At 36.1% G+C, this 27,999-nt stretch overlaps 4 protein-coding genes across 6 annotated transcripts; 2 read left to right on the forward strand and 2 right to left on the reverse strand.

The window, feature by feature from the left end:
• The first annotated feature begins 1,551 nt into the window (after window positions 1–1,551).
• Window positions 1,552–6,900, forward strand: LOC132177216 (alpha/beta hydrolase domain-containing protein VTE7). 3 transcript variants are annotated; one of them, XM_059589468.1, is made up of 10 exons: window positions 1,552–1,875; window positions 1,958–2,052; window positions 2,135–2,232; window positions 2,316–2,365; window positions 2,735–2,830; window positions 2,988–3,077; window positions 4,240–4,332; window positions 4,671–4,766; window positions 6,199–6,264; window positions 6,743–6,900. In XM_059589468.1, exons 1-10 carry the CDS (start codon window positions 1,699–1,701, stop codon window positions 6,890–6,892), a joined length of 1,011 nt encoding a protein of 336 aa, XP_059445451.1. In that variant the 5' UTR covers window positions 1,552–1,698; the 3' UTR covers window positions 6,893–6,900. The 3 variants fall into 3 exon arrangements, with proteins under 3 accessions (XP_059445451.1, XP_059445450.1, XP_059445452.1); XM_059589467.1 differs by having other exon boundaries at window positions 1,553–1,881; XM_059589469.1 differs by having other exon boundaries at window positions 1,553–1,881; window positions 2,135–2,211.
• Window positions 6,901–7,730: 830 nt separating this feature from the next.
• Window positions 7,731–9,727, reverse strand: LOC132177217 (PLASMODESMATA CALLOSE-BINDING PROTEIN 3-like). Its single transcript, XM_059589470.1, has 4 exons — window positions 9,490–9,727; window positions 9,099–9,338; window positions 8,941–8,980; window positions 7,731–8,385 (listed from the first exon to the last, which is right to left on the reverse strand). The coding sequence occupies exons 1-4, from the start codon at window positions 9,539–9,541 to the stop codon at window positions 8,106–8,108; spliced, it is 612 nt and encodes a 203-aa protein (XP_059445453.1). The 5' UTR covers window positions 9,542–9,727; the 3' UTR covers window positions 7,731–8,105.
• A 5,931-nt stretch (window positions 9,728–15,658) lies between these two features.
• Window positions 15,659–21,357, forward strand: LOC132178771 (pentatricopeptide repeat-containing protein At1g26460, mitochondrial). Its single transcript, XM_059591318.1, has 7 exons — window positions 15,659–16,438; window positions 17,864–18,086; window positions 18,188–18,670; window positions 19,511–19,717; window positions 19,840–19,977; window positions 20,352–20,540; window positions 20,926–21,357. The coding sequence occupies exons 1-6, from the start codon at window positions 15,813–15,815 to the stop codon at window positions 20,538–20,540; spliced, it is 1,866 nt and encodes a 621-aa protein (XP_059447301.1). The 5' UTR covers window positions 15,659–15,812; the 3' UTR covers window positions 20,926–21,357.
• A 1,006-nt stretch (window positions 21,358–22,363) lies between these two features.
• On the reverse strand, window positions 22,364–27,998 carry LOC132179490 (triose phosphate/phosphate translocator, chloroplastic-like). The gene is made up of 12 exons (XM_059592224.1): window positions 27,389–27,998; window positions 27,106–27,177; window positions 26,475–26,540; window positions 26,296–26,374; window positions 26,084–26,204; window positions 25,490–25,585; window positions 25,126–25,238; window positions 24,292–24,369; window positions 24,075–24,191; window positions 23,419–23,518; window positions 23,193–23,293; window positions 22,364–22,752 (listed from the first exon to the last, which is right to left on the reverse strand). The coding sequence occupies exons 1-12, from the start codon at window positions 27,679–27,681 to the stop codon at window positions 22,726–22,728; spliced, it is 1,263 nt and encodes a 420-aa protein (XP_059448207.1). The 5' UTR covers window positions 27,682–27,998; the 3' UTR covers window positions 22,364–22,725.
• Window position 27,999: the final 1 nt, after the last annotated feature.

Here is a 27,999-nt window from a genome sequence, read left to right on the forward strand (position 1 = left end):
ATAATCCAATTTAAGATTTATTATGGACTCCCTTGAAATTTATATCACTTCTTTACTTTCATAGACTTAAATCATTTCCTCATTTTCATTTCCATCCTTTGTTTAGGTTACCATTAAGATCTATGAAGCCTATTAATAATTGAGTAGTAATTTACTGGAGATCGGCGTGCATGAACAGTGTACACACCGGTATTATAATATTATAAAATATTATTAAAATAATATTTAAACAATAATAATAATAATATAACGCACGCCGGTGTCAAGTAAATCACGACTCTTAATAATTAATGGTTGCAAAAGAATTAAAGATCAATTTTTATTTTTTATTTTTTTATGAGAATGAGAGTGTCCTGGGTTCAGCTATGATCTAATTGCTGGCCGAAGCTGGCCCATGTGGTGCTGCAGAAGAATCAGACAAAGGAGTCTTGCTTTCTTTTTGTGTTTAAATTTTGTCTGGTCTTCTTTCTTCTTTGCGTCACCTACACAGTGCTGGACCTACTGGTCAACATTTTGCTTCCCTTTTTTTCGCTGAAAATTTGTTCTCTCTCTCTCTCAATTTCAATTTGTTTTGTTTCTCTGCAGCTCTGTGCTACCCCATGAATCTTCAGCTTGTTCCTGCTGTGTGTGTACGTTTTTTTTTTTGTTTCTTTCTTTTTGTAGCAGATTAGCAGGAGCTCTGCTCTAGGCTGTAGCTGGCAGACATGTTTGGTCCTCACTTTGGTTTGTTTTCCTTGTGTTTAATGGAACAACTCTCTTGTTGATGAGACACGAATGAATCAGTACAAATGAGAACAAAAATGTGTCCCTTCTCCACCATAATTCAACACCTGCCTCCAATGCAAGACATATTACTTGTACGTTTTTTTCTGTATTTTTCACTTCTTAAAAAAATAGTTTATTGCATTAATACATCATTTTACACTCGATATTAGTTATGGAACAATTTCACAATTAGGCTTCCAAAACAAGTTCCGACAAATAATATAATAAACCATGCACATTTAAGCTATTATTACTCTCTTTATTTTAATAACATGTTTGTGATTGTGTTTGAAAAATACAGTATTTTTAAGTTAATAAGTGTTTTTTTTTTTGACAAAAAATAAAAAATGCGTTTTGGTCATTTTTTAGATTTTTAAAAGCGCTTTCAATTTTTTTTTACCAAACAAATATTTTTTTCTTCAAATGAACTTTTTGAGTGTTAAACGCTTTTAGACCCCTCAAATACACACCTGAACATACCCTAAAAAATAAAACTGTGATCGACCGCAAGAGGTGGCCCGGCAATCCCTTTACTTTCTTTTGCTTTTTATTTTAATTTTCTTTAAAAATTGACATGGTTCAATCTGAGTCGTCCATTCACGAAGGAACAGTGTGAACGACCGCAATGGGCTACACTAACGAATTTGAGGCCCAAACGATGGGCTTCAAAATATACATTTGGGGCGATCTTCAACATGACTTTTGTTGTCGCCCCAACAAGTCGAATCCGTGATAGAAAGACAAAAGGTTAAAAGACGCGCCAAGAAATCGCGTGAGTGAGTTGAATTCAATAAGACGCTCCACACCACACTCTGCTTCGTCTTCGACTTGAAACGGATAGACAGAGCAGAGCAGAGCAACCGCAACTGCAGTTGAGTTGGGTTGGGTTGGGGGGCTCGCCGATGCTAACCTCACTCCGCGGGTGACAAGAAGATGCTCGCCCTCACAGCCAGCCCCGCACAACCACCAATGCCCTCGAAGAGCAGCGCGCCAAGGCGTTTCGGAATCTTGTGCGCTGGCGCTGGGTTCCCTCCCTTCCTCCCCAAAGAAGTCGAAAATATCAAAGACCCATCCGCTCGTAAGCTCGCCTCCAGGATTGAGAGACTGCCTGTAACTGTAACTCTCAGTCCCCTACCCTGTAAGACTGTGCTAGATATCGTATTGAATACAATGTGCTTGCCAAAATTCGCAGGTCAGCTTCTCGGAGGGTTGTATAATGAGTAGTTGCGTGAGGCCGTTGACAAAGAGCAAGACAAGTCCGGTGGTTCTTCTGCATGGTTTCGACAGGTGTTTTTTAAGGATTACTGTTTGTTGAGAGATATTGTTGGTTCTGTTTGTGTTTTGGAGTTCGCTACATCTTATTATTCAGCTCCTGTTTAGAATGGAGGTATACGTACCCGTTGCTCGAAGAGGCTGGTATAGAGGCTTGGGCTGTAGACATTCTTGGTTGGGGTTTCTCTGATCTGGGTTCGTTTATCTGCTTCTCTTTTTTATCTTGTTGCTCTTTTCTTGTTTCTTCATTTCTTTTTCTTCTTTTGCATGTGTGCCAGAAAGGCTTCCACCGTGTGATGTGGCATCCAAGCGCGAACATTTTTATCAGGTTTCATGGGTTCTTTTATCCTTGGCTTGTGTATGAAGAAATTTTACCGCTAAGATTTATTTTATGATGGAAGTTTCAAAAAATTACAGAAACAGGGAAATAACATTAAATGACAAATTTTGACAGCTTTTATTTCCATTTCCGTATAAACATGTCGTGGGCTAAGTTTTTGTACCGCTGTTATAAAGCTCGGATTCAATTTACCCATGTTAGTGAACTATCTAACAAAAGCAACAATCAATCATTCAATTGTATATTTGAGTTTCGTGGGTATTTATATAGTCATTGGCAGAAAGAACCTATTGTCGATATGAATGATACTAAGGAGTTTTCATCCATTGTGTTGGATTTGTCTTGTCTCGACAACAGCTATGGAAGTCATACATCAAAAGGCCGATGATTTTGGTTGGACCAAGCCTTGGTGCTGCTGTTGCAATTGACTTTGCAGTCTACCATCCGGAAGCTGTGAGTAAATTAAATAGTTGAGGCGTTGAGCCTATGATTATGCACCATCAATTCATTTTGTGAGAAGATACAAGTTATACTTTAGTAAAAAGTTGTTACAATTGTTGCCTCTTAACATTTATGAAAAATCATTGTTTCTAGTTCAACTTTTTTCCAGGTTGAAAAGCTGGTTTTAATTGACGCAAGTGTGTATGCAGAAGGCACAGGAAATCTAGCAAATTTACCAAGAGTCGCAGCATATGCTGGGGTAAGTTGTCCCATAGAACCTAACATCCAGACTACCATCAATTGTAAATTATTTCTGTTATCAAACTTTATTGAAGGGCACCACCTCATACAAGTTGCATTGTCTTTGCTCATTGCCTAAGCCCTAATTTATGTTTTATTGTTTTACTTCAAGTTTTCCTTTCTCGGTAATGTCTTCAATTGAATTGTATCATTCCTCTCTGCAGCATTTGGTCTTTTTTGTACATGACCTAACCTTCTTAATATATTTTTCTCTGTTGCCACTATCCATCTCAACATCCTCTCAATGAGTGCTTAGTCAGCATCAATCCTTTTGGTTATAGTTCTTGATCATGATGCTGGTGTTTGGCTGTTAACATGGACCTGTATTTGTTTTTTTATATATAAATTTGTATACTTGATTCATAATTGTAATTGACATTAATAAAGAACTAATGCTTCAGGTTTTACCATGAGGCTTGAGAAAAAGGATGAAAAATTCTCAAATAATTGAAATCAGATGTAAGTTTTGAATTGTGCTGTTCTGGTTTATTGAGCTGAAGGAAAATTTACTTGGTACAAAAAAATTGAAACTTTCAGTTTCTGAGGTCTAAGTATATGTTTACAAAAAAATTGAAAATTTCACTTGATAGTGAGTTGTTACCTCGATTCTAAGATATTTCTAGATTTCCAACCACATTTACAGCTGTTGCCCTTTGCTTTCTGGATCTACCAGCACTAATTAGAGAGAGGAAGAGCAGCCTTACAATTGCCTTAGCAACCTAACATTTTGCATCGTTATTCATGAATACCTCTTATAATCTGCAATAACATTTACTTATCAAAAAAAATCTGCAATAACATTTTCAACTACATGTGAAAATATCTCAGAATTAACTATTGAATATCAATATTATTGATGAATTCATACAGAAGATATATTCTTGTTTTGGTCTACGCTTGGTGTGATTCCCTTTTATTCTGCACCAATTCAAAGAAACACGATAGGAACTATTGGTTGTGCTCCCTTTACTGTTTGTGATGATAAGGAGATTTTTAGCAAGATCTAACAGACTTTTCCCCTTCTTTTCTGGTGACCAAAAGTGGATGATATGACGATAACCCATTCTTATCTTCTCATTGATATTGCGTTTAATGGCATGACCCACACTTTTTTGGATCAGGTATATTTATTGAAGAGCATCCCACTGCGCTTATATGTAAATTTGTTGGCCTTCACTGACATCTCATTTAGTACCAGCTTAGATTGGGCTAATGTGAGTATTTCCTCTCAAAGAAAGTACTAGTTTTAATTGAAAGTGGAAAAAGAAATAGTTCAATATCATTTTTGTTACTATATCATATATGTTAGAGAGAAAGCGACAAGTGTCCCTATTTTAGAAGGTTGTGAGGTGTCTCTATTAGGTGTCCTAGTGTGAGGTGTCATAATTCTAGAACATTGTATTTACTCCTATAAATACACTAGTATGAATGAAAAGTGAGTGAATTTTGGAATCACTATATTTTCTTAACAATATATTCCAAAATGTATGGGATGCTGCAGTTGTGAACTTCAATTCTGATGATGTTCTTTTGTTGTTATATCTTTGTCTAGGTGGGCCGCTTGCATTGTCTATTGCCTTGGTGGGCAGATGCAGCTGTGAATTTTATGATTAGCGGGGGTTATAATGTTCGTGGTCAGATAGAACAGGTATATGCCAATTTGTTTTGCCTTTTAAGTTAACAATTGTTAAAATGTCCTTCAGTTCTGCATATAGAAAGGAGGTGCTCTTGTTATAGGATGATGGAGTAGGAAGAACACTTAGAAGGTGAACCAATACAATTTGCATATCAACTGGTATCTATGGTGCATACGAAAGAAAACATTTGATGTGGTCTTGGGGCACATTGTGTTCAGCAACATATATCCTTAATTGATTTTTAGGCATTTAATGCTAAATGTGCGAAACAAGCTATTTTTTTCACCCCTTGTTAAATAAGTTTGCTGCTTCTTTCAGAATGCACTGAAAAGGCTTAACTAATTATTTATTGGGAAACAAAAAAAAAAAAAAAAACAGCATACTATACAACTAAAAAAAAATCGAGAAAGCCCATTATGATGGGTTTTTATAAATTCTCTTAATATGCAAGATCATCGTAACTTTCTGATGGTTTGAAAGATGGTAAGTAAAGCCTTGCATAAACTTCAGTATGATCTCCAACATGGAAATTTGATTGGCAGATGCAACTCTTGCCCTTTTTTATTTTTTATTTTTTTATTTTTTATTTTTTATTTTTTATTTTTTTTTTAATTTTTTATCACGCTTATTAATTTCATGCTGCTTCTTCTCAACCACTTTTTTGAATCTCATGTTCCTTTAAAATTTGTTAACAAAGTAATACCTTGTTTGAGGGATGTTCCTCAAAATATGGCAGTTTTTGTACATTTTGTAGGAATGTTTAATGGCTTTAATAAATTTCATTGACAACAGTTTGGTAAGAGCATGGATTTATGACAAATCACTTGCTTTCCTTGCATCATTGTTGCTCTTTATATGTGTGTGTGTGAGAGAGAGAGAGAGAGAGAGAGAATGGATCCTGTCAGGTGTTTTCCTTTAGTACTGTGTGGGAATGAAGGTGACATAAGTGCCAGATGAAGATTTACTAGCATATACCTTCGAGCCATGTTCTAGTTTTGGCCCTTTTTTTTTTCTTTGGAAAAAATCTATTTTACCTCCCCTGAAGTTTTAGGAATTTTTTAATTTGAACCTCAAAGTTTAAAAATTGGCAATATACCCCCCTAATGTTTTAAAAATTTTCAATTTAAACCTTCCGTTACTAATTTCCATCAAACCGGACGAAAATTTCTAAAATTACATAATTAATCTCAGGCTTTTTTTAAAAAATTTTGTCTAATTTAACGGAAATTAGTAACAGAAGGTTTAAATTGAAAATTTTTTAAACATTAGGAGGGTACATTGCCAATTTTTAAACTTTGAGGTTCAAATTGAAAAACTTCTGAAACTTTAGGGAGGGTAAAATAGATTTTCCCCTTTTTCTTTCTTTTATGATAATGTAGATATCTCAGGTGAATGCCGAAAAGTTCTTCTTTCTTAAAATGCTACTTCAATTTTGTTTTACAGGTAAAGCAAAAGACACTTATCATATGGGGTGAGGATGACCAGATCATTAGCAACAAACTTGCAGTGGTTAGTAAATTTTTATGGATATAAAGTATACAATGCTTGCATATCATCAATGCTTGTTAATGCGTTAATGTGTTAATGTGCTTGACTAGATCATTTGCAAAATCTAAGAGATGTTTGTTAATATGTTTTAGGGGGTGTTTTTTGTTTTTTGTTTTTTGTTTGAAAAAGTGTTATGATGTGACATAAAGGTAAAAACTGTTTTTGCGTTTTGAAAAGTGTTTTCTGTTTTGAATTGTTTATTAATATATTTATCTTAGAAAGAAAACAAAAAACAAAAATGTAAACAAATATAGCCACGTTCTATCCATTATAGCTCGTAAAACATGCTCAAAAACAAGTTTGTTTGAACGCATCCCAAAGAGAGATCTTGCCCGTGACAATTTTTCTAATCTATTTGACCTTCCAAGAATTGAATATTCCGCCTTATGACCATTTGTTGATTCTGTTGGATTAACTGGCTTGCTTGGTTCTTATGCAGAGACTGCACTGTGAACTGCCAAATGCAATTATACGACAAATACCAGATTGTGGCCACATCCCTCATGTGGAAAAGCCAAACGCAGTTGCCAGATTGATTTTGGAACATGCGCAAGAAGATTGTTATAAAGAGATTGAATGTGTTCCCTAATATTGAAGGTCCACTCTCTAATCTCTGCTTAAATGATATAAAGCTGGTTGTTCACCCCATTCATGTGGTTTGGTAATGTAATCCTCCCATCAATTTATTTAAGGGGGCATTGTAAATGCAGAAACGATAACAATTTTGCATTCCATCCATCCTACTTGAAGGTTACAATCCAGCTTTATGTTATTTGCAATAGATATAGATGCTGCCCGTCATTTAAATATACTTTATCATCCTGTGTAGAAAAACTGGTCAAGACTCATCATCCATGTTCATGAACAATGGTTAAGCGCGCTTTTGAAGACTGAAAAGGACTCATATTGAAACTTTTTCTTGCAAAGAAACTCATTGAAAGGCAATTTTTGTTAACCTTTTTGATACTGCTATAGAAAGCAATGGATATGGATGCGATACTTCTGCATGTGAAGGATTGGATTCACGCTTCAAGTCATTCCTTCCTTGTTACTGATTCCTTTTAAGGGTTTTGGTAGAAAAAAGCACTCGTTATCATGTCATGTCAGATTTTAGAGCTTGTGGTTGGTTTCTGACAATATCTCAATGGTTGGTGGATTGTTTACAACTGTACCTCAAAGTTGCAGGAGAATCACTTCATCATGACTCATGAGATGGCCAACGCACGTCAAACTCAATTATTCTGCGGTGGTTTTGACACTTGGCCTACCATTAAATGAATGGCTCAGAAGGTAGATCTCTTTCTAGCCTCCAGGTTAAACCATCATAATAATAATGTCAAATCTTCAGTCGTACGCACCTTTACCGGTGACCCAAATTGTCAAAAAAAGAAGTGCAAGAAACGTGTTCGAATTGTAGACATTCACAATGACAAAAGCACTGATTTACTTAGTTTTACTACTAGGCCAAAAGAAATTACGTAAGGTAAATGGGGTACTAGTAAAAAAATACTACCTCTCTAGATATACAACAAAAAGGAAAAACTCTAAAAAGAAGAGATCAGGCTCTCTACCCCAATACAAATAGCAGTCGTGTCACCACTCAAAAAGGAATCAAATTCCCAGCTTTTTTTTTTTAACATAGAGGAATACAAGAGAGGAAAAAAAACAAAAAAAAAATCTTAGTGGGGCACCCAATGAAAATTACAAGCCTACCCCTCCTGACGTGGTGACATCTAATCCACACATCAACCCCACTAAATTATACCTCCTCTATTAACTATTTTTTTTTTTTTTTACCTTAATCAGCCCCACAGCAAGAGTGAGCACAAGGTCAGAGCAAGAGAGAAGAACATGCCAGTGCCTCTGGAGAGAGCAACACCTGCACTCCCGTCGTTGATGCCGGTGGTGCTGGTGGTTCCGGTGGGACTAATTCCGGCGATAAAGCCCGGGGGAGGGGGGATGAATGAGGTTGTGGTTGGAGTTCCGGTTGTGGGAGTTCCGGTTGTGGGAGTACCAGTTGTGGGAGTAGTGGTGCTTGGAGGAGTTGTGCTTGTGTTGGTGGAGGTGCTTGTTCCTGCTTGGCTGAATACAGGAAAACAACAAGGATGTTAACTCAAAATACCTAAAAAATATGCTGTATAACATGCAGAATACAGATGGGAGGCTGAGATCTGGGGAAGAACAGGACAAAGGAACTTATGAAATATCAACATCATGACAGATCGGCTGTAGTGAAAGATGTGAATCTATGTGCTAAGATCTATTGCCAAGAAAATTATGAACACACCTTGAAAAATTAAGTGCTATAATGCAAGCTGCCATTGCTTTTGCAAGCAAAATCAACATCATAGCTACCATTTAGATGTTAATTATGACTCTGGGTTTACAAAATCAAAGTGGAGAAAGTGACACTTTACCTAAACTAAAGGGCTAAAAGAAAAGCACAAAACAAAGAGCAGGGAACTGGGTTTTCACAGCAGAATAATTTCATCAGTATGAAGAATCTACACGAAAAAAGAAGAATGAAACCCAACAACCTTTAAGCCACAAACAGTGGGAAAAGATCCAAACCACTCACTCAAAAGCAGCACATACAGGTAACAGATTCAAGATAGGAGGTGAGAATAAGAAACATACCCGGGACTTGCAGGATAAACACAGCTAGCAGAAGCAACGGCTGTAAATCACCCAAAAAAAACGAAGATAGAAATCAGTAAATGTTTTTTGTTTTTTTTTTTTTTTGTTTTTGTTTGGATGAATGAATTTTAGAGGATTGCAGAGGTGAAAAGACTTACTAGGGGCAGTTTGGCTAACGGAGGCAGTGCCAGCGAAATCACAACTTCCCTGAGCTTGGTTCTTCCTCTGGTAATAGCTGTTTACAGCATAGTCGCAGTGATTCTTTACAGTGTTGGGTTGGTAGCAGGAGCCACTTTGACTGATCGGGGAACAGTCCGCTCCAGCTCCGCAAGCATAATCCAGCGCCTTCTGAAGGGCTTGATCACTCAACCCATCTTTGCAGAAGCAATAACTAGCAGCTATGGGAGAAAAAAGAGAACAGAAAAAATTAAAAATTACCCATCTCAGAAAACCATGAGTCATGATGACCCAAAAGCTTTACATCAAAGGTTGGGAAAGAAAAAGAAAAAAAAAAAAAAACACACAAAAATCCATGAGCTGGTAGCTTACTTGAATGGCCAGTGAGGGCCAAGAAAAGCACCAGATAGACTAGAACAGCCATGATTGATGAAAACTCCTTAATGGGGGGAGTTGGTGGAGCTTGAGATCAAGAAAGCTATGTGTATACGAGAGAAGAGAGAGAGAGAGAGAGAGAGAGAGACGTTGGGTTGGGGGTACTGGAGATTTCTAGACAACAAAACGAGAGTGACGGTGGATAGTGGAGGTGGGCGTCTGTATCTGATCCTTATATGTTTTTAACGTGGTGAAATAATAGTTTATTTAATTAATATGTATACTTTGTAGTAAAGATTATATACTATACTATATAAATAATGGGGGCGAGCGAGTGATCTGGGGAACTGAGCAACCTTGTGCTTTTGTCACGTATTTGACTATTGGACTTTTTTAACGGTCATAAACTCATGTGGGTGATCACTGATCACAACTTAACCCAACCTGGTTTAGGTTGGTACGTACTCTGTCAGTCTGTCTCCGGCCCTACGATGGAGGTTCTCTCAGATCATTCCCTTTTGTGCTGTCCACCATGAGCTACCATCACTTGTCCTCTTCAAACATCTCATATTATTTTTGTTTGACCTTTTTTTTTTCTTTCCCTTTTTTAATCTATTGCTTTTTTAATATACATATATAACTGATAAAACAAAAAACAAAAAAAAAATTCATGGCCAAAATCACTATTAAATTTAAAATTAATAGTGATTGATCTAAAATTTAATAATAATTTTGAATGTCACGTGTAAAAGTATAGGATTAAGAGTGTGTATAACCTTTCTCTTTCTTTTTATCTCTAAACAAATTCGTAGAAATTTAAAGAAAATAATGGGAGAGATGGGTCTTGAGAAATTCTGATAAAATATCAACTTCTGTTTTTAGGGTAAATTGTGATTTGACATGATATTAGAGCCAGGTAAATCATAATTTCGTTAATTTGCCCTCAATTTAATTAAAACATTTTATTTGTTAAGCTTTTAAGATAAATGATAAACTTGTCAGCTTTGTTGCAGATGATTTGATATGAGTGAGAGAGAGAGAGATATTTCTTCTATGGTGAAAGAGAAGATGAGTGACTTATGTGAAGGGATAAAGAGAGATGACAAGAGAGTTGAGAAAGCGGTAGAGATAAACAAACAAAAGACAATATGTTGGAGTTTTTTTTCTTTTATCTTTTTTCCTTTATTAGCTAAATTTAGGCCAGCACAGCAGTATGTTTATTATGCTTTCATTCGGGGCATCAACATCTCATGCTGGTGCATGAATCATGAAAAAAATACTGATAAGCATGGAATGGATCCTAATTAAAAAATAAATAAATAAGAAAAAGAAAGTTGATCCTGATGTATCAGGAACGGGATATTTTTCATTTCAAATGAATTGTAAAGTATCTAGATAGTTACAATTGAAGAGTATTTTGATTATTTCACTTTTTTAGGAGATAAAAATAGAGTAATTTTAAAAGCTCATCTTATATCTTTCTTAAGTTATTCAAAGAATGATGTGACTATTAAAATTATCGTTTAATCAAAATTTAATAATAATCAATCACAAGTTCAATTGTAATTTTAATAGCCACATCATTATTGAAGGGACTCAAAAGGGATACGAGAGGAACTTGTTGCACTACTCCATAAAAATACTTCTCAAATATAACCAACAGATATTCACCGGTTCAAATGAAATGGTCTACCAACCCCCAAAAACTAAGTTGGCATGTTATATATTGTGGAATAGGTATCTATTTAAAGCATGTTTGTGATTGCGTTTGAGAAATATAGCTTTTAAGTCAAAAAGAGCTTTTGGGCAAAAGCTTTATTTTTAAGTTTTTGTCAAAAGTGCGTTTTGACCATTTTTAGGCTTTTTGAACCCTTAAAAAACGCTTTTTATTTTTTTACCAAATGAGTACGTTTTTTTCAAATGAATTTTTTAAGTGTTAAAAGTACTTTTAAGTATCTCAAACACAATTTCAAATAGGTCCATAGTATAAAATGATGAGTAATATTATAATTATTATTTTTAAACTTTAATGTTAAGATAATATTTCTCATTTTTTACACTAAATAGATATTTTCCCTTCCATATATTGTTAGATTTTACCCTCTCTTTTTATTATTTTATATAAAAAATAAAAAATGAAGATCTCTGTTTATATATAATAGCAAAAGTTAGTACACATATTGATATAGGTGACCATTTTTAAAGCATCCCACAAAACGAGGACATCTTAAACGCATTTATTTACCCCCAATTGAGTAGATTTTGCCACTTTGAGTCAAAATCGGGCTTTAATAATTCGGACCCATCATTGTCGTCGGCACTGAAAATAATATCTCAATTTTCTAGAATCCTTTGGACAACGATGAAACCACCAAACTCCTCCTGAATCATTTTAAGCAAATTCATGAGCAGGGGAAGATGAAGAGGTTGAATCAGATAGTCTGTGATGGGGACATGGGATATTTTGAAACCAAAGCCGAGTTGAAGAGGGCGGAGTTTTTGGTCGGATTGTGTTTGGTAAACCACAACAACACAGACATATACATGGTTCAGTCTATTACCTATATTTACTTAACAAAGTAATATTTACAATATAACATGCTCTTATTTATATGACAATTATGTTGAATACAAATAGACTACTACTTTACCTTGGTTAAGTAGGTGATAGTCTTTAACTATTCAATTTAAACCCAGTAATAACCTTCAAGTGTGACTCAGTAATATTCTTCAACTGTAAGTCAATAATAATCTTATACTATAACTATTATTTTTGAAATCCATGATATACTCTAACATTATTATGTATATTGTTAATGTCTTCTCAGAGACGACTAAGTGAGATAGAGGCGTAATATTTAGCATTTTTTTTTTAAAAAAAAAAAAAAAAAAAATTAACATAACCAGACCACGTAATCCAACTATCTTGGTGGACGAGAAAGAAAAATGAAGATCACAAACAGTATAGGAGCTAACGAGAGTATACGATATAAATAAAGATTTCTTGAAATAAAAGAACAAAGATTCATAACACGGCAACACGCAAGAGTTCCTTGAAGGGAGGCATGGAAGAAGAAAAATACGAGTCACATAAGTGATGGTATTCAATCTGTAAGTAAACAAGATGTGTAAAGAATTTTTAATATATAGATTTGAATAAACTTATATATATTTTAGATTAAACTTAAAATTATATATAATTTAGATTGTTAGACAGATATTTTTTCAAACGGGATTGAAGAAACTTCATCCAATTTAGTAAATAAAAATATTATGTGTTCATTTGCATATGAAAAACATATGACTTTTTAATAAAATAAATAGAAAAGATGCAAAGTGGTCAATACTTATCCTATGTAATGATTAAGAGTTAAAACCAGCATATTTACACCTTCAGAAGCTTTTGGGATCATCTACTGTCACCAAACCCTGCCATATTCCAGAACAGTTTTAGTCATAAGTTAAAGTTAAAGTCTATTTTCTATATTTATTATCTTGCTGTTGCTCATATGATTTGAAGAAACTTAAGAAAGGCACCCAACCGACAAACTCAAAGGCAATATTCTAAGTTTTAAATATTATTATTTCTCGTCCAAACAGAGGATTTGGCTTTTAGGGGACATACGTCATTGACAACTCTGTCCCTCCTTGCATTAATTTCTGTGCACCCATCAAAGCGGCTGCCTATCTATTACTTTGAAAAATCCTCCTCTTCTTTTCTTTTTCTTTTTTTTAATTAATTAATTAATTTTTGGCAAGTAAAAATCATTTTCTCAACTAGAAAAAGGTTTCTTGTATCATAAGGCATGCACTCTTTCTTCATGTCATGGCCGTCAATTGGTAAGAAAGTAGGTGGTTGTAGGGTTTAATTGGAATGCAGTGAATTGTAGGGTTATGATTCATACTTAAAATCTTTATTAAGTTTGAGAAGATAGATTAAAAAAAGAAAAAAAAAGGAAGGTAAATATAATTATTTGATTCAACCTTAGTAATGATTATTAAGGTGATGAAGAATCCACAGCAGCAATAAATAGATAATTATAACTAATAATGAGAAGTACAGAGAAAAAAAAAAAAAAAACAAAAAAAAAAAAACAAAGGATTAAAGTTTGCCTTTTTATTTGGCAATGGGGGGGTCGTAAAAGCAAACATGTTTGGTGGAAACGAAAAGCTAAAATGCTTGGAAGTATTCTGTGGTTGCTTTTGGATCACTTTTATTTGTTGGATTTTGATAAGTCTCCCAAAGTGTTTGATTGGAGTTTTGAAATTCCTACCAGCCGAAGCCGAAAAAACCAAGAGAATAAATGGTCCACAATCGCACCCCCTAGATGCCCTCCTCCTACCCTCTCCATCTTTTTGGCTTGTGTTTACATGCACATGAAAAGTCCAATCCTACTTTTCACACCAGCTGCTTCGTCGGATTGGTGTAACGTGTTTTAAGTAGTTAATATTATATAATATAAAAAGTTACTTAAAATATGTTACATCTTTTAAGCGTAATTACTCAAACACAATTTTTTTTTTCTTTTTTTTTTTGTCGGCTCTATAACAAATAGTGGAGGGTTTACAAGGATTATAATATTGAAAATGGGATGAACACAAGTAAAAAATACGATAAATACAAGTAAAAAATAAGAAATTGGTCATAAAATGATTTGGCCATCTGAAAAACCGCCATTAAAAGCAGTTTAAGCACTATATCAGAATAAGCGGATAGGGACATAAGCGGATAGGGACATCACCGTCCCGAGACTTTTTAACACCATTAAAAATCATGGATATGGATATTTATCACATAATTCTTCTAAATTGATACAACAATTTATCTGTCATTTATTATATCAGTCACTAAAATATTAAAATAGTTACCACATTATATATGTGACACTCAATTTTTTTTAAATAAAATGTAAATTATCATGTTAATTTAATAAAAAACTTGTATGTACCTGAAACTTTTATTATATATGTATATATTATGAGAGGTTGGATAACAGACTGTTGGGAATTGGATTGGGGCCATTAAATGAAGTTTGCATATTTCGTAAAATGTCTCTAACGAAACTTTCGTGAAACATAATTTAGTGGTGGTCGGTGGGTCGAATAGTTTATGAAAGTCTAGGCAAAATAAAGTGTAGATTGTATGATTGCTGTAAGACATCTTGACACGTGGCCATCATTTAATTATGTAAATTAGTCTTGCAAGTGTTTGATTATTGGGCCACATTTTTCTTGAACTCTTCGATTGTGTACAAAAGTTCTATGGGCCTATCACACGCCAAATGCCACCTGTTCAGGTCTTCTAAACTATTGATCGAATCTAATATAAACAATTAATTAAACTGATCAATGGTTATTTAATTAATTCAAAATAATGCTCTCTGTCGTGGCCGTTGATCATGTGGTGCACAATAAGACACGCTTTATCCGAGCCCAGCCCATGGAGGCAGGCTCGCATAGAGGTTTGGGTTTGGGCTGGCTCGCATTGGAAGCCTAGCCAGGGTCAAAATGCACGAGGCTGGGCTGCCTCCCTCAATAGGTAGTTCCGATTCAGATCCAGAACTATATCGTTCATATGATGGGCCAGGAGGGCCTTAGGGCTGTGAAAGCGGAGAAGGATCCAGGCAGCCCACCTGCTTCTGACTTGCTTTTGACCCGCGCAGGTAGGCTTCCGATGGCGGCAGAGTCGGGGGCACAAGCTTTTTTGCATCTCGGACGAAAGTCGAGAGTGATGCTAAAAGTTCGTCTTTTCATTTGTCATTTTAAAAATTATGTGACTTTTAAAATTATTATTATATTTGTGATAAAACACAGTTTTGATTTTAAAAAGATAAATGTTAAGAATCAAATTTTCTTTATATTTGACTAAGCTCATATTACAAATCAATCATTAGAAATAATAGAGATCAATAAGTTTTTCATATTTAATTTATATTTTTTTACAAATTAAATAGAAAAATCATTAAATATGTAAGATTCGAGGTCGTTTACAAATTTAATGGCTAATTTGTAAGATGAAATAAGCCAAATATAAAGAAAATATTGGCTCTTAGTATTTTTCTTTTTAGAAGGACAGAAGAGAAGAGAAGAGGAACACAAAAATACACACATATATATATATATATATATATATATATCTTAGAGTTGAGACATAATTGTAATTTACCATATCACCCTTTTCAAAGCGACCAGGCGATAACCCCCAGGCTCCAGCCCCACGGAGCCCTCCCAAAACCCTAACCAAAAGCCCACTGGATGTAGATCAAATGAAACGTACTGAGACTAGACACCTCTGCTGAAGGAAGCTCCCCCAATCAACAATGGCTTCCCAAATGGCGATCTTCACGCGGACCCGAACAATAATCAAATCCAACGCCATTTCCAACTCCAATCCCTTCTTCAAGACCATCACCACCTCCACATTTCTCTCCCAGGAGCCCCAACTCGCGGAGCCAGCTCCGCCCTCGACCTCGACCTCCACTCCACTCCCTCCCAATCCGGCCTCCGGCAGCCCTCTCTACAATGAGAACTGGAGGAGCCCCATCCCCAACGCGTCCCTCACTCAGTCCCTTGTCCCCCTAGGGTTTCTCCACCAGCCACAGAGCTCTCGCATCCAGGCCCTCTCCCAAAACCTAGACGTCCAGAGCTTGATGAATGTATTTGCCGATTGGATGACCTCGCAGCACTGGGGCGACATGAAGCAGCTCTTCGAGTCCTGGATTCGGTCGCTGGACAAGGCCGGTAAGCCCAACAAGCCCGATGTGAACCTTTACAATCATTACCTGACGGCCAACTTGATGATCAATGCCTCGGCCGGCGAGTTGCTCGACCTCGTGGCCCAAATGGAGGACTACGGGGTCCTTCCCAACACGGCGTCCTTCAACTTGGTCCTCAAGGCCATGTACAAAGGCAAGGAGACCGTCGCCGCCACCAAATTGCTCGAACGGTTAGCCCTTCAATCTTTTGTTCTTGTTCACAATGTTATGTATGTGTTCATGTACGTAACTGTGCATGGATTTCTATTTGACAAATGCGATGGCATGTAGTTACGTTGAGCTGATTAGCCTGATTATGATTGTCTTTGTGCGTAAAGAATGAAATGCTGAGTAGTACTGTTTCTGTATAATGTTTCTTCCCTCATTGGTAACTAATTACACGTGGGTTTTAGATGGTGGTTTTTATGGCTCTCCATGATCCCATCAAAACTTATTTAGTGTTCCGAATGAATCATGGATAAAGCAACCGCACTTCTGTATACATTGCCTTTACTGCTTTGACTTGTTATTCTATTAAGCTGAGTTTTATATTTCTTGGCGTTTTAATTTTGTAACTTTGGAATACATGATTATCTTGTCTGATTTACTGTTGGGGTTGATGACTGAGCAACTGGTTATGGTCAGGGCTTGATATATCCATACAGGATACAGCTGCTCCTTTCGGTTATTGCTAGTTCAGATATTCTAGTTGCAATAAGCACAAAGACTATTAATCACTTTATGTGGGTATCTGTAAGAATTGATGTTCAAATCAAAGCTGTGACAAATACTGGTAATGAATCAGATTGAAGTTTGCTATTTGTATAATTGAGTATTAAGCTGCCGGAAATTCTGGGCAGCTGCTGTATTAGGGTTTTTGGTCTTTTGGGATGATGGCGTTGGTTAAAGAGGTTAAGGATTATGGATTTACTGTATTTTGACGAAAAGCTAAGGAAAACAAGGGCTAGGTGAGAAGAAAGAGGAATAAAAAGAAGAAAACATGCCTAGAACTCTTAGGAACCACTGCAATATTTTGGATCCAACTCAATTATGGAAATACCCTACAAATATAGAAAAGAAAGGTCTGTGTAGGTTTGGTAATTTTTCCACTGAAAATGAAAAATATTCCTCTTAAAATAAGTAAATAAATGCATTGAAAAAGCCAAGGGGGGTGAAATACTGGTAAAATGCCATTCAAACCATGTAAGTCTTGTCTCTACTGGAATTCACACGTGGGTGTCATGATACAAAAGCCTTTTCATGCAGCATATAAGGTTTTCTGAATTGTACTCACAAGTGAACAGCAGCAACACCCTTCATGCGGTATGTAAAAGGACCTTTTTTTTTAATGAGACAACATGTATGGAGATTCTGAATTCTGACATTCTATTTTACACATTGACCAGCAAAAGAAACCAGTCATTAGAGTTTATGGAACTATTTAGCGTTATGATTGTTTTGTGTGAACAAACTGTCAAGCTAAAATACTGCACAAGGATTTTCTTTCTTTACATTTGTCCTTTGGGGATAATGTCATAGAGAAAGTATATATATATATATATATATATATATCCATTGACTTTTTGATGGATCATCTTCACTTTTTTGTTTATCAGGATGCTGCAGACAGGGAAAGAATCTCTGCCTGATAATGAGTCATATGAGTTGGTTGTTGACATGCTGTTTTTGACGGATGAGATTGACGCTGCCCTGAAATATTTAGATTTGGCTTTAAAATCTGGTTATATGCTGTCAACGAAGGTGTTTACTGAATGTGTGAAGAGCTGTGTTGATAAGGGCAGGCTGGATACATTGGTGTCAATTATTGAGAGGTGCAAGGTAGATGACTGATTTGATTAATACTTCGAATATAGCATGTGAGGAGGTTCACTTTTTGCTTAATGATTCTTATCTGTAGCTGTTTCTATTGGTGTTGTCAGACAATGGATCAGAACAAAGCTCTTTGTCCTGCCTGGAACTTGTGCTACTATATTGCAGAAATTGCATTGCGAGAAGGTAATAGCCAGTTAGCATACTATGCCCTGGAGTTTATGGCCAAATGGATTGCTCGTGGTGAGCAAGCAAGGCCAGCGGTTCTGCTTTCTGTGGATGAAGGCTTAGTTTTATCGGCGCTTGGAACTGCTGGTAGAACCTACAGTCCTTCTCTCCTGGATGCATCATGGGCAATCCTACGCCGCTCTTTGCGTCAAAAGAAGGCCCCTAACCCAGAATCCTACCTTGGAAAGATATATGCCCTTGCTTCATTGGGCAATCTGCAGAGGGCTTTTGGTAGTCTAAATGAATTCGAGTCAGCTTACGGTAATTCAGATAAAGAAGCAGGACAAGAAATGTTCTCTCCCTTTACCTCTTTATATCCATTGGTCATGGCATGCTCCAAAAAGGGGTTTGAGACTTTGGACTCAGTATGTCTTTCCATCTTTGAAAGTTGTTAATTAGCATTCTCATGAGAACAAAGTGCTTATATGCATAGCATCTTAATTATGTTCTTTGTTAGATATTTTCAGGTGTTCTGCTTTATATGAATTGAGTTGTTACATCGAATTTGTTCTATTGCATGTATTTAAAGAATCCTATAGTTTTGGTTCTTGTTAGGGGTGTAAACAAGCTGAGCTTTGTGCTTTTCAGGCTCAGCTCAATAGGGTTTCTAGTGGGCTCAAACTCAGCTTATGCTCAGCTCATGAAAAAAAAATTCAAAGCTCAAGTTCAGCTCGATTAAGATAAGGTAGCCCAAGTTGAGCTCAATATCTCTTTTAAGTTAATCAGGGCACATATTGAAGGATATAGTTTCCAAGTAAAATAATCAAAATAAATTACAATATGTCACCTGCAAAGGTGCAGAACCCTAAGAAAAACAAACATTAATACTGCAAAGATAATCACAAACATATAAGAACATTTTGTAGACAAGAAAAGAGCAACTGAATTAACATTAACTTCAAATTGTAATTTAGAGAGACAGAGAGGAGGCTTTTAGTTCATTTTTTTTGTTTTGACTCTTAATTCATTGTTCAATTCATTATTCCGTTATTGTTAATTTTGATAGTTCTGCTTATCAACGACCATGTTTGTATGCCATGTTGATACACCATCAGACTAGAATAGATCTCTTGTATGCTCCTCTGCTGGAGATTATAGTATGCACGTGATTTATAGTGGCTATGTAGTAGGAGCTTAATTGTCTAGTCAAGTCTTCTTATCCATTTGCAGCTTCTTGCTGATCTGTATTGTTATATATTCCTCAGGTATATTTTCAACTGGAGAATTTAAGCCGTGCAGATCCTCCTTACAAGTCTGTTGCTGCTCTAAATTGCGTAGTTTTAGGTTGTGCAAATATATGGGACCTTGATCGTGCCTACCAAACTTTTGAGGCAATTGGTTCCACTTTTGGATTGACCCCTGATATTCATTCATACAATGCTCTGATGTATGCATTTGGGAGGCTTAAGAAGGTTGGATATTTTTAGGACTATACTTTCCTCTCTCTCTTCTCTCTCTCCCTCACTCTCACACACAAAACCCACCCATAAAAGATACAGCAGCTTGCTCAGTTAATTTTCTGGTTCCTTTGCAGACATTTGAAGCTTCGAGGGTGTTTGAGCACTTAGTAAGTTTGGGTGTTAAACCAAATGCAATGTCATATTCATTGCTTGTTGACGCTCATCTCATCAACCGAGATCCAAAAGCTGCACTCTCTGTGATTGACGAGATGGTAACTGCATTTTTTATTTGATTCATAATTCGGTTTTTGTTTATAGGGGAAACTTCACTTACACCCTCCGAAGTATAAAGTGGTTTTGCAATCATAATCTCAAAGTTTAAAAATTTGCAATGTTGGGATCCCATGCTTTAGTCCCTTTTAGTTTCACCCCTTTTTATTAAAATGCCCAAAATGCGTGAAAGGGACTTAAACATGGGATACCAACATTACACATTTTTAAATTTTGAGGTTATAATTGCAAAACTGTTTCTACTTCCGCCAGGGGGAGTGGGGGTGGTGTAAGTGAAGTTTTCCCTTGTTTATAAAATTTGGTCTGTCATCTATGGAAAGAAGCTAATTCCATGTGTAATAAACCTGCTGGGCAGGTAACTGCTGGATTTGTACCGTCGAAAGAAACACTTAAAAAGGTCAGAAGGCGTTGTACTCGTGAGATGGACTATGAGAGTGATGACCGGGTGGAGACCCTGGCTAAAAAGTACCAGTATCGAATGGGTACAGAGAAGGGCAGGGACATGCTGTTTAGTCTTCGTTACAACACCGATTTTGCCAGATAGGTAAATTGACAGATAATAGGGATGCTTAAAGAAGGGGGAGTAGTATTCTTATTGCCTTGACCAGTCCTGCTGACATACAGCTGAGTTGTTTCAAATTTGGGCTATACTAGAAGTTATTTAAACTGAGGCCTAGAAATTGGATGGTTTGATAATTGTAAGTGGTGAATTTGACTGTTCAGAAGATCGAATCTGATACCTAAAAAATCATGTCACTTTCATTTCTGGTTGAAATTCTTTTTTGGGGTCCAATAGTTATCTTGGCATGAAAGATAATTGCTACTTGTTTTTCACCACAAAGGAGCACTAACATATGCGTGGAGCATTAAATAGGGTATCATAGATGGACCATTTATTTGCTCATTAATGATTATTTTTCTGCTTGCAGGTCAGCCACTCCTTGGTCTGGAAAATCTCAATGCTGGAAATTTGGTTCACCAAGTTCCCAAGTTCACTAGCTTTGTCTTCTAATGAGAATCATGAGGTTTCATCCTTGTTTGTAAATTATTTGATGGTACTCAATTTTGAGCGTTGGCAGGAGGTATTAGAGTCAGAGCCACCTACAGCCTTTATTTATACTTCTTTTTGCCTTGTCAATGTATTCTTTTTGTGCTTTCCGAGGAAAACTAGAGGGCAGTGACTTGCTAAACGAGAGAATGATTTGAATGTTGACAAATAATTGTAGGAGAGTCGATAATTTAGAATATCTGGAATAGGCTTTCCATTTCCCTGTCAAAATTTGGTGGGTTTTTATGTTATTATGGCCATTGAAATGCAATAATGGAATGCAAGTAACCTGTTTGATGGTTGGGTTTGATTCTATTTATATTGGGTTTGAGGCTCCAAGAGTTTCTGTCCCTAATGGTTGTATTGGGCTTTGGTGTCATTTGGGTTTTGGCAGGTCAAGGGGCTGAGGGGGTTGTAGTGCTACTGTGCTAGGGTGATGGTTGTGGTTGGCCATGTAGCTGAAATTTTAGGCCATGAGGGGATGGAGTGTAATAATTTCATTTACAAAATATCAATGACATGGTCGTTAGAGTTTCATATAGAATATTTGCAGAATAATTGATTTTTCAATAATGTTAACTGTTCAAATTGAAAATATAGAGAACAATTAAAAATATAGGGATTGAATTGGCTTTTTTTTTTTTGGGAAAAAAAGGCTTATATGAGTTGGGAGTGGTTTGGGGATTGGTACAATAGGTGGGCAAATTCATCATTGAGTATGATCACATGTAAGCTTAGTTCAGATTGGAGAGGGGTTTCATCGGCTCAAGGGCTCTGAAGAAAGTGTTTTTCACACTTGGTCATTTTTAAAAAGTCCCACATTCCCAAGTAAAGAGTGTGGATTCCCATCTCTTTCGGATGAAAACTACATTCCCAGCAAAAGCCACTTGAGACAGAATCCACATTCCTTTCCGTCTACTTAAGTGAAAAAAAAGAAAAAAAAAAAAAAACAAGAAGAAGGTAATATCCTAAAAGATTACTCCATCCAAACACCCTATAAAAACTGGTCTTTTTGTTCCCAAACTTTGTTTGGTTTATGAAATTACGGAAGGACTTTTCTAATAGGGCATACCGACTATACATTATGGTTGTTTTACGGAAGAGGAAATCCCTATGCGGTCATCTCTAGTGCGCAGGGTTTGACAAATTGGGTTGCGACAGAAAATGGGATTTGAGTGAAACAATTCTCCATTTCGGGTAGGAAAACACCACAAAACCTATCTCTCCCTAAATCCATCCCGAACATAAACTGATCAAGTTGAGAGAAAGAGAGACAATGTGCATTAGAGTTCCGAAAAAGGTTGTTTCCAACCAGAATCTAAGACCAAATTGAAGAAGCTTTTATGTGACAAAAGTGCATCAGTCTCTTCCAAGACCATCTGATAAAATTGCAATGTTACAACATTGAAATAATGCAAATATGTTAAAAATACAAAATGAGTTTGTAGAATTTGTGATCAAACTTCTGCGCTGATCTTATTATTCTGTTCACCATTTCTCAGAGCTGTTATTTTAATGGAAGCAGCCACCAAAAGGTTGAAAAGTTGAAGCATCCAATTTAAACAGCAGCACCAGCTCTGTAAAATCTGGCTCTGAAGATCTCACTCAACAACTTCATATGGATTTCCTCACTACCCTCATTAATATACAGGGTTTGCTTAGTCAACCCAACAGCACACCCCTATGATGTTGGAGTTGCAGCAGCCTTCTGAAAATGGTATATAATATATGTGAGGCCAAAGTCAAACAAAAAAGAACTGAACTAAGATAAATAATAATTTGGTCATCATATTTCAGTTCATGTTCATTCCAAGTGCAGAAATTTTGGAAAAACCTGTGGATTTTGAAATTAAATCCAAGGATCTAAAGATGTATTAGAATAACCAGGGGTGGGAGTAGCTTAATATTGTTTTAGTCACCTAAGGTCACTAGTCTTTATTTCACAATCTGATAGCATAGCCTAATGTCTATTGAATATCGCAATTATATTATGCTTGTTTATAATCGTTCAATTTATGCCCCAAAAAAAAACACATGCTCTACATTTCCTTGAGAAAAAAAGCAATCAATGAGTTACCTAATTTTCCCTTAAATATGGCCAATCACACAAATGAAGGTCAAGTATTACAAATAGAAGAGATATCTTACCCGTTTTTCCTCTTCTATGTTTGCCTTTATTAGGGAGTACATGGCTACACCCGCAATTGCGATAACAGTACCAATCCCAGTTTGTGTGGATATCCTATTGCCTGCCAAATTTTGCACCATAGGAATATAAAAGCAGCCAGTCAAATCTAAAATGTCTGACATTGAAATTCTCAGTTGCTTGTTCAACACTGCATATAAATGACATAAATAAGCAATGAGCAATTACCGAATACAATAATAGAGAACCCGATGACAAAAACTCTCTTCAATACATTTCCAACAGCATGTGTAAGTGGTGCAACCCGTTCTAAGGTGTTAGTAGCAATCTGCAATTTTAAGTTCAAACCTGAAGTTAGAAAACAGAAGAAGGGGCTATAACAAAATACTTTCATCAATCGAGCTGGGGAGCAGAGGAATGGAAAAATCCGGTCTCAGAAAATGCAGAAACCCTTCAAATTTGAGTTGCATCATGTTTCTACTAGACACTAAGACAAGTATAGAGGTTGGTTAAAGATCCCAAATATATACATGTTATTCAACATATTCATCCATAGCCCATTCCATTAACAAATTATGTACATTGTCATATGAAGAGATAAATGCCTTAATTTTGTAATTTATATTACATACTATACAACTAATGTCTTTTGATATGATAGCATTCTCCAATATCAACATTGGTTGGTCATGAAGGAGTAGCTAAGCAAGAACCAAACCAAGTACATAACTGATGTTATGAAGATCGGGTAATCTAGCAAATGCAGTAAAAAGATGAAACCAATCAGAAAAGCTGAGTGGTCAGCTTCAAGGTATATCAAACACTATGATCCCCTATACATTTAGATTAAAGAAGCAGCTGAATATGGCATTCCAGTGGCATACCTGGTTGTACAGGTGATAAAACATGCCAATCCAGAACAGATCTGACAAGAATTTATATAGACCCACTTTGGCAATAGCATCCTTAAAACCATATTGCATCAGTTGGGGCCCTTCAATCTGAAAGCAACCCAAGAAATCCCATGATTATGTACATAAACCTCTAGTGAAACATTGGGCTTATCAAAACTTACATAATGTTTGTGACTAGTTAACTTACAATTATTGCTGGTGGGATGCAAACCAAGAGAGCAATTATTGAAATATAAGCATACACATTTGTGCTGTCCATTCCTGTCTATTAAAATCAAAGCATTGGTTAGAAAACTTGAGAAATAGATGCATAAAGAACTAGATGTGTTCCCTCAACTTAATTTTATCCTACATTTTCACACAAAAGTTGCTTAATTGGCTGATATATGAAATGGTCGTGGCTATTGGAACTATGAAATCTTCATGTTCTTAGGGAGTGATTCAATTATAATAGTTCTCTTACAAAATATTAAATCTGTCAGAAGTATTGATAACATTGTTGTACATAGCATGGTATCTACTAAGATCTTAGGGGATTTTTGGTAATCCTATGACTATGAGACACGAGCCTATGGTGTTTCACATAAAATTGACCACAGTTGGCTGTGTAACACTAAAGATATCACTTCAATCAACTGCATTCAACAATGCCTTGTCACCAAATGCAGTTACAAAGGGGTCATTTAATTCATCAAACGCAACTGTATTAAAGGAAATCTTTGATTAGAATTCACATAACTCGTTCCATCCAAAAGGCATTTCCAAAAAATGCTTCTTTTTTTTTTGCAAGAAGATTTTCATGATTGCAACAGATTTTGATGCAAGCATATGCATTAGTCAATAACACTTGATAGGGATTGCTTTTGCATTTGGAATCCTCACATCAACATCCAGCTTCTTGAACTAGGCCAAACAGCATAAAATAACCAGGGCTCTTTAACCTGGAACTACACTCTAGAGGTTATAAAATGAAGAACAGAACTGACTTCTGAGCAGTACCATACTCACTGAAAGCTCTTACCATTGCTTTCTTTGAATAGATGCTCCTGTAGGTAAAAGCTATGTTGGAAATCATTGCACTGATGAAACCAGTCCAGTTGAAAGAAAGTTCAGTTAATGATGCCATTGATACACCTAAAATAAAAGTTACAGATTGCATCAATGGTCAGTTGATGAAACATAAAAGCCGACCCTATACTGCATTCAGATTTAAGTGGTGAGTTGGCATTGTCAAGTTTGAGAAATTGGCTGCACGTGCACATCCATAGATGCACACAGACAACTCACATACAAATTGCATGTAGTTTTTGACAAGATTACTAGCATGTTTAAGTAATATGTCCAACTTATCAGCTTTATGGAATAATCAAAGTCTAAAGAGTTACCAAAAACAACAGGGGCCAACGAGAGCCACAGGGACAAGGGAATTTGATGGCCTAAAATAAACTGAGAAGCAGCAGCATTGAAGAATGGCTCCAGAGCTGCAGAAAAAACATCAAGACTAGTTAGGAACTAGAAACTATCATAAACATTGAGGCATCATTGATCAAAGAGGCATGTGCACAAATAAATTTAACAGATTTAAATGAAAGTAAAAAATTTTACTGACAAACGAAAACATAAAAGTCAATGCAAAAATTGTCAGTAGTGGTATCTACTTGCAGTTCCATTTCCTGAACTTATGCAGGAATACGTTTTCATGATACCTTTAAGCACTAATGTTAGATCAGACACCAATGAATATCATCAAAATCAACTCACAGCATCACCATCATCTAGCACAAGGAGTGGGTTTACAAGCACAGCAAGATTTTAATTTCTGGATTGAGTGGGATCGTCCCCAGCTCTAGAACATCAAAGTCAGTAATATGAAAATTGGACAGCGTCCTTTAAGTTGAATTTCATAGAGACGAACAGGCAGAAGATATCAATGAGATTATCATAAGAAACTTTTACATTTGTTCCTCAAATTTTTATACCTTTAATAGTGTGTGTGAAAGATACGGCAACAGCTGCAAATGATACATTGGACATGACATGTCCAAGGGCATGACAGAATGCAACAGGAGTTAGTAGTGCCAAGAGCTCCTTATTAATTGGCTGGTTACAGGGGAAAACAATATCATTAGTGCAAGCCGTAATGCATGTACCTGGAGAAGAGAAGATAGTACATGCAGAAATTGAAACATACAGCACGTTTTGGTAGACCAATAGCCCAAGAAACAAGACAATACACCACTCCAACTAGGAGATGTACAACAGAAACAAAGCTGCAAAGATATAAAAGATTTTCAAATTGTTGCAAGCGGTGAAATTTGTCAAACGCTACAATAATTATTGAGAAATTTCAGTATTGTCAAAGAAGCATACTATGGATATGGGAAATAATTATAGACTTTCTTGTTGAGTATATTGAAGATGACATTTAAGAAGTACCTGCACAGAAAAACATAAAACTGTTAACATACAGAGATCAAGTGCAATTATTTAGTATGTTCTTCTCCTTCATTTTTATGATATTTTCTTTTTCTTGGGGGGAGGTGGGCTAATTCAGATTTAAGCTACATTAATTATGAATGCCTACATCAGGGACTGGTTACGTAAACCTGCATCTACACACTCTTGCAATGACAAGGGAATGTATGATTACTGCAATTTACCCTCAACTACATGGTCAAAATAATTGACAGCACAACCAGAAAGAATAAAGAAATTATTGACTAATTATTGCAATACACATGTTAAGCATGCGAAGAAACAAAGGAAAGAAAATATGAAATTATCACATTGAAATGAAAAGAACAAAAGAAGTAAATGAGAGCCACGTTAACAAATTCTGCAGCGATGTACATTTAGTCGAGAATAAATTGCAATCTGTATATAAAGCTGCATTGTCTCCTAGCACCCTGATATAGTTTTCACAATAATTAAAAAAAAAAAAAAATCCATTCCTACAAACTATTCTGTTGACCATGTAAATGTACATACTCTGGTAGCTTACCACATAAAGAAGAAGAAACCGGTAACCAGCACAGGAAATTTCTCAGAAAAGCTCTTAGAAGGCTTCGCATACCTGCACTTTAAGATATTAGTATCAAACAAACACAGACACCCGTCGAAACAAGCCCCGTTTGGCAACTGAGAAATTACATGTGGAAAGAAATAACCAAGATTTTTTTTTTTTTTTTTCTTTCTTTCTTTCTTTCTTTTACTCCATTTTCTCAGCACCCAAACGGAGATTGAAGTAATTCACTGATGAAAAAAAGGAGAGTGATGATTTTGACCCATCAGCATCCGCGGCCGCAGCTGCCACGACCGGAAATTCAACAGAGCCACGTCGCCTCAACAGTTGACTCCAACCGGAAAACCTCAAGGCCTTGCCAGAAAGTTCGACAGGTGTTGGAGGTCCCCGGCTCTCCGACAACGGAGAAAACGCCAAGCGCGTGGCTTTAGTAGTCAGTGACCGAGTCTTGAGCACAAGATGACATGCTGTAGCTCTGTTGGGTGATAAGTATAGTGAAGAGAATCGTGAAGAAGTTTGGATTGAAGATTGAAATGGGTTGGTAATTGAAGCCATTTGGTAAGCAAAATGCTTGGAGGGCCTGAATTCTTAGTGGGTTTTCTTTCTTTCCACTTTCTGACAACACAAAGATCTACTGAAAACTATGGATTTTGGTTCGGAAAACTAGAGAAAGGAGTGACTCTGGTTGAACATTGATGAACATACGGGAAGAGGATAAAACCCAAAAAAAAGCTTCAGTTTACAACAGAAATCTACCAAAAGCACCGGAATTATCAAATGGCTTGATGGGAGTTCTTGGAAAGAGTGACCATGAGCTCATGGACTTCAATAATGAGAGAGAGTGTGTGTGTTTTTGATTCTTTTGTCTTATAG

This window comes from Corylus avellana, chromosome ca4 (assembly GCF_901000735.1).
Source record: "Corylus avellana chromosome ca4, CavTom2PMs-1.0".
Classification (NCBI taxonomy): Eukaryota; Viridiplantae; Streptophyta; class Magnoliopsida; order Fagales; family Betulaceae; genus Corylus; species Corylus avellana.

Excerpts from the sequence above, each read along its gene's own strand:
- LOC132177216 (XM_059589467.1), top strand. The coding sequence starts at position 1,699 with ATGCTCGCCCTCACAGCCAGCCCCGCACAACCACCAATGCCCTCGAAG. Across the intron at positions 4,767-6,198 it reads TTCGTGGTCAGATAGAACAG|GTAAAGCAAAAGACACTTAT; the intron begins GTATATGCCAAT and ends TTTGTTTTACAG. Across the intron at positions 6,265-6,742 it reads TTAGCAACAAACTTGCAGTG|AGACTGCACTGTGAACTGCC; the intron begins GTTAGTAAATTT and ends GTTCTTATGCAG.
- LOC132177217 (XM_059589470.1), bottom strand. The coding sequence starts at position 9,541 with ATGGCTGTTCTAGTCTATCTGGTGCTTTTCTTGGCCCTCACTGGCCAT. Across the intron at positions 9,339-9,489 it reads GGCCCTCACTGGCCATTCAA|CTGCTAGTTATTGCTTCTGC; the intron begins GTAAGCTACCAG and ends TTTCTCCCATAG. Across the intron at positions 8,981-9,098 it reads CGTTAGCCAAACTGCCCCTA|CCGTTGCTTCTGCTAGCTGT; the intron begins GTAAGTCTTTTC and ends GGTGATTTACAG.
- LOC132178771 (XM_059591318.1), top strand. The coding sequence starts at position 15,813 with ATGGCTTCCCAAATGGCGATCTTCACGCGGACCCGAACAATAATCAAA. Across the intron at positions 18,671-19,510 it reads GGTTTGAGACTTTGGACTCA|GTATATTTTCAACTGGAGAA; the intron begins GTATGTCTTTCC and ends TATATTCCTCAG. Across the intron at positions 19,718-19,839 it reads CATTTGGGAGGCTTAAGAAG|ACATTTGAAGCTTCGAGGGT; the intron begins GTTGGATATTTT and ends GTTCCTTTGCAG.
- LOC132179490 (XM_059592224.1), bottom strand. The coding sequence starts at position 27,681 with ATGGCTTCAATTACCAACCCATTTCAATCTTCAATCCAAACTTCTTCA. Across the intron at positions 26,375-26,474 it reads AATTATTTCCCATATCCATA|CTTTGTTTCTGTTGTACATC; the intron begins GTATGCTTCTTT and ends ATATCTTTGCAG. Across the intron at positions 24,370-25,125 it reads TCTATTCAAAGAAAGCAATG|ACAGGAATGGACAGCACAAA; the intron begins GTAAGAGCTTTC and ends TGATTTTAATAG.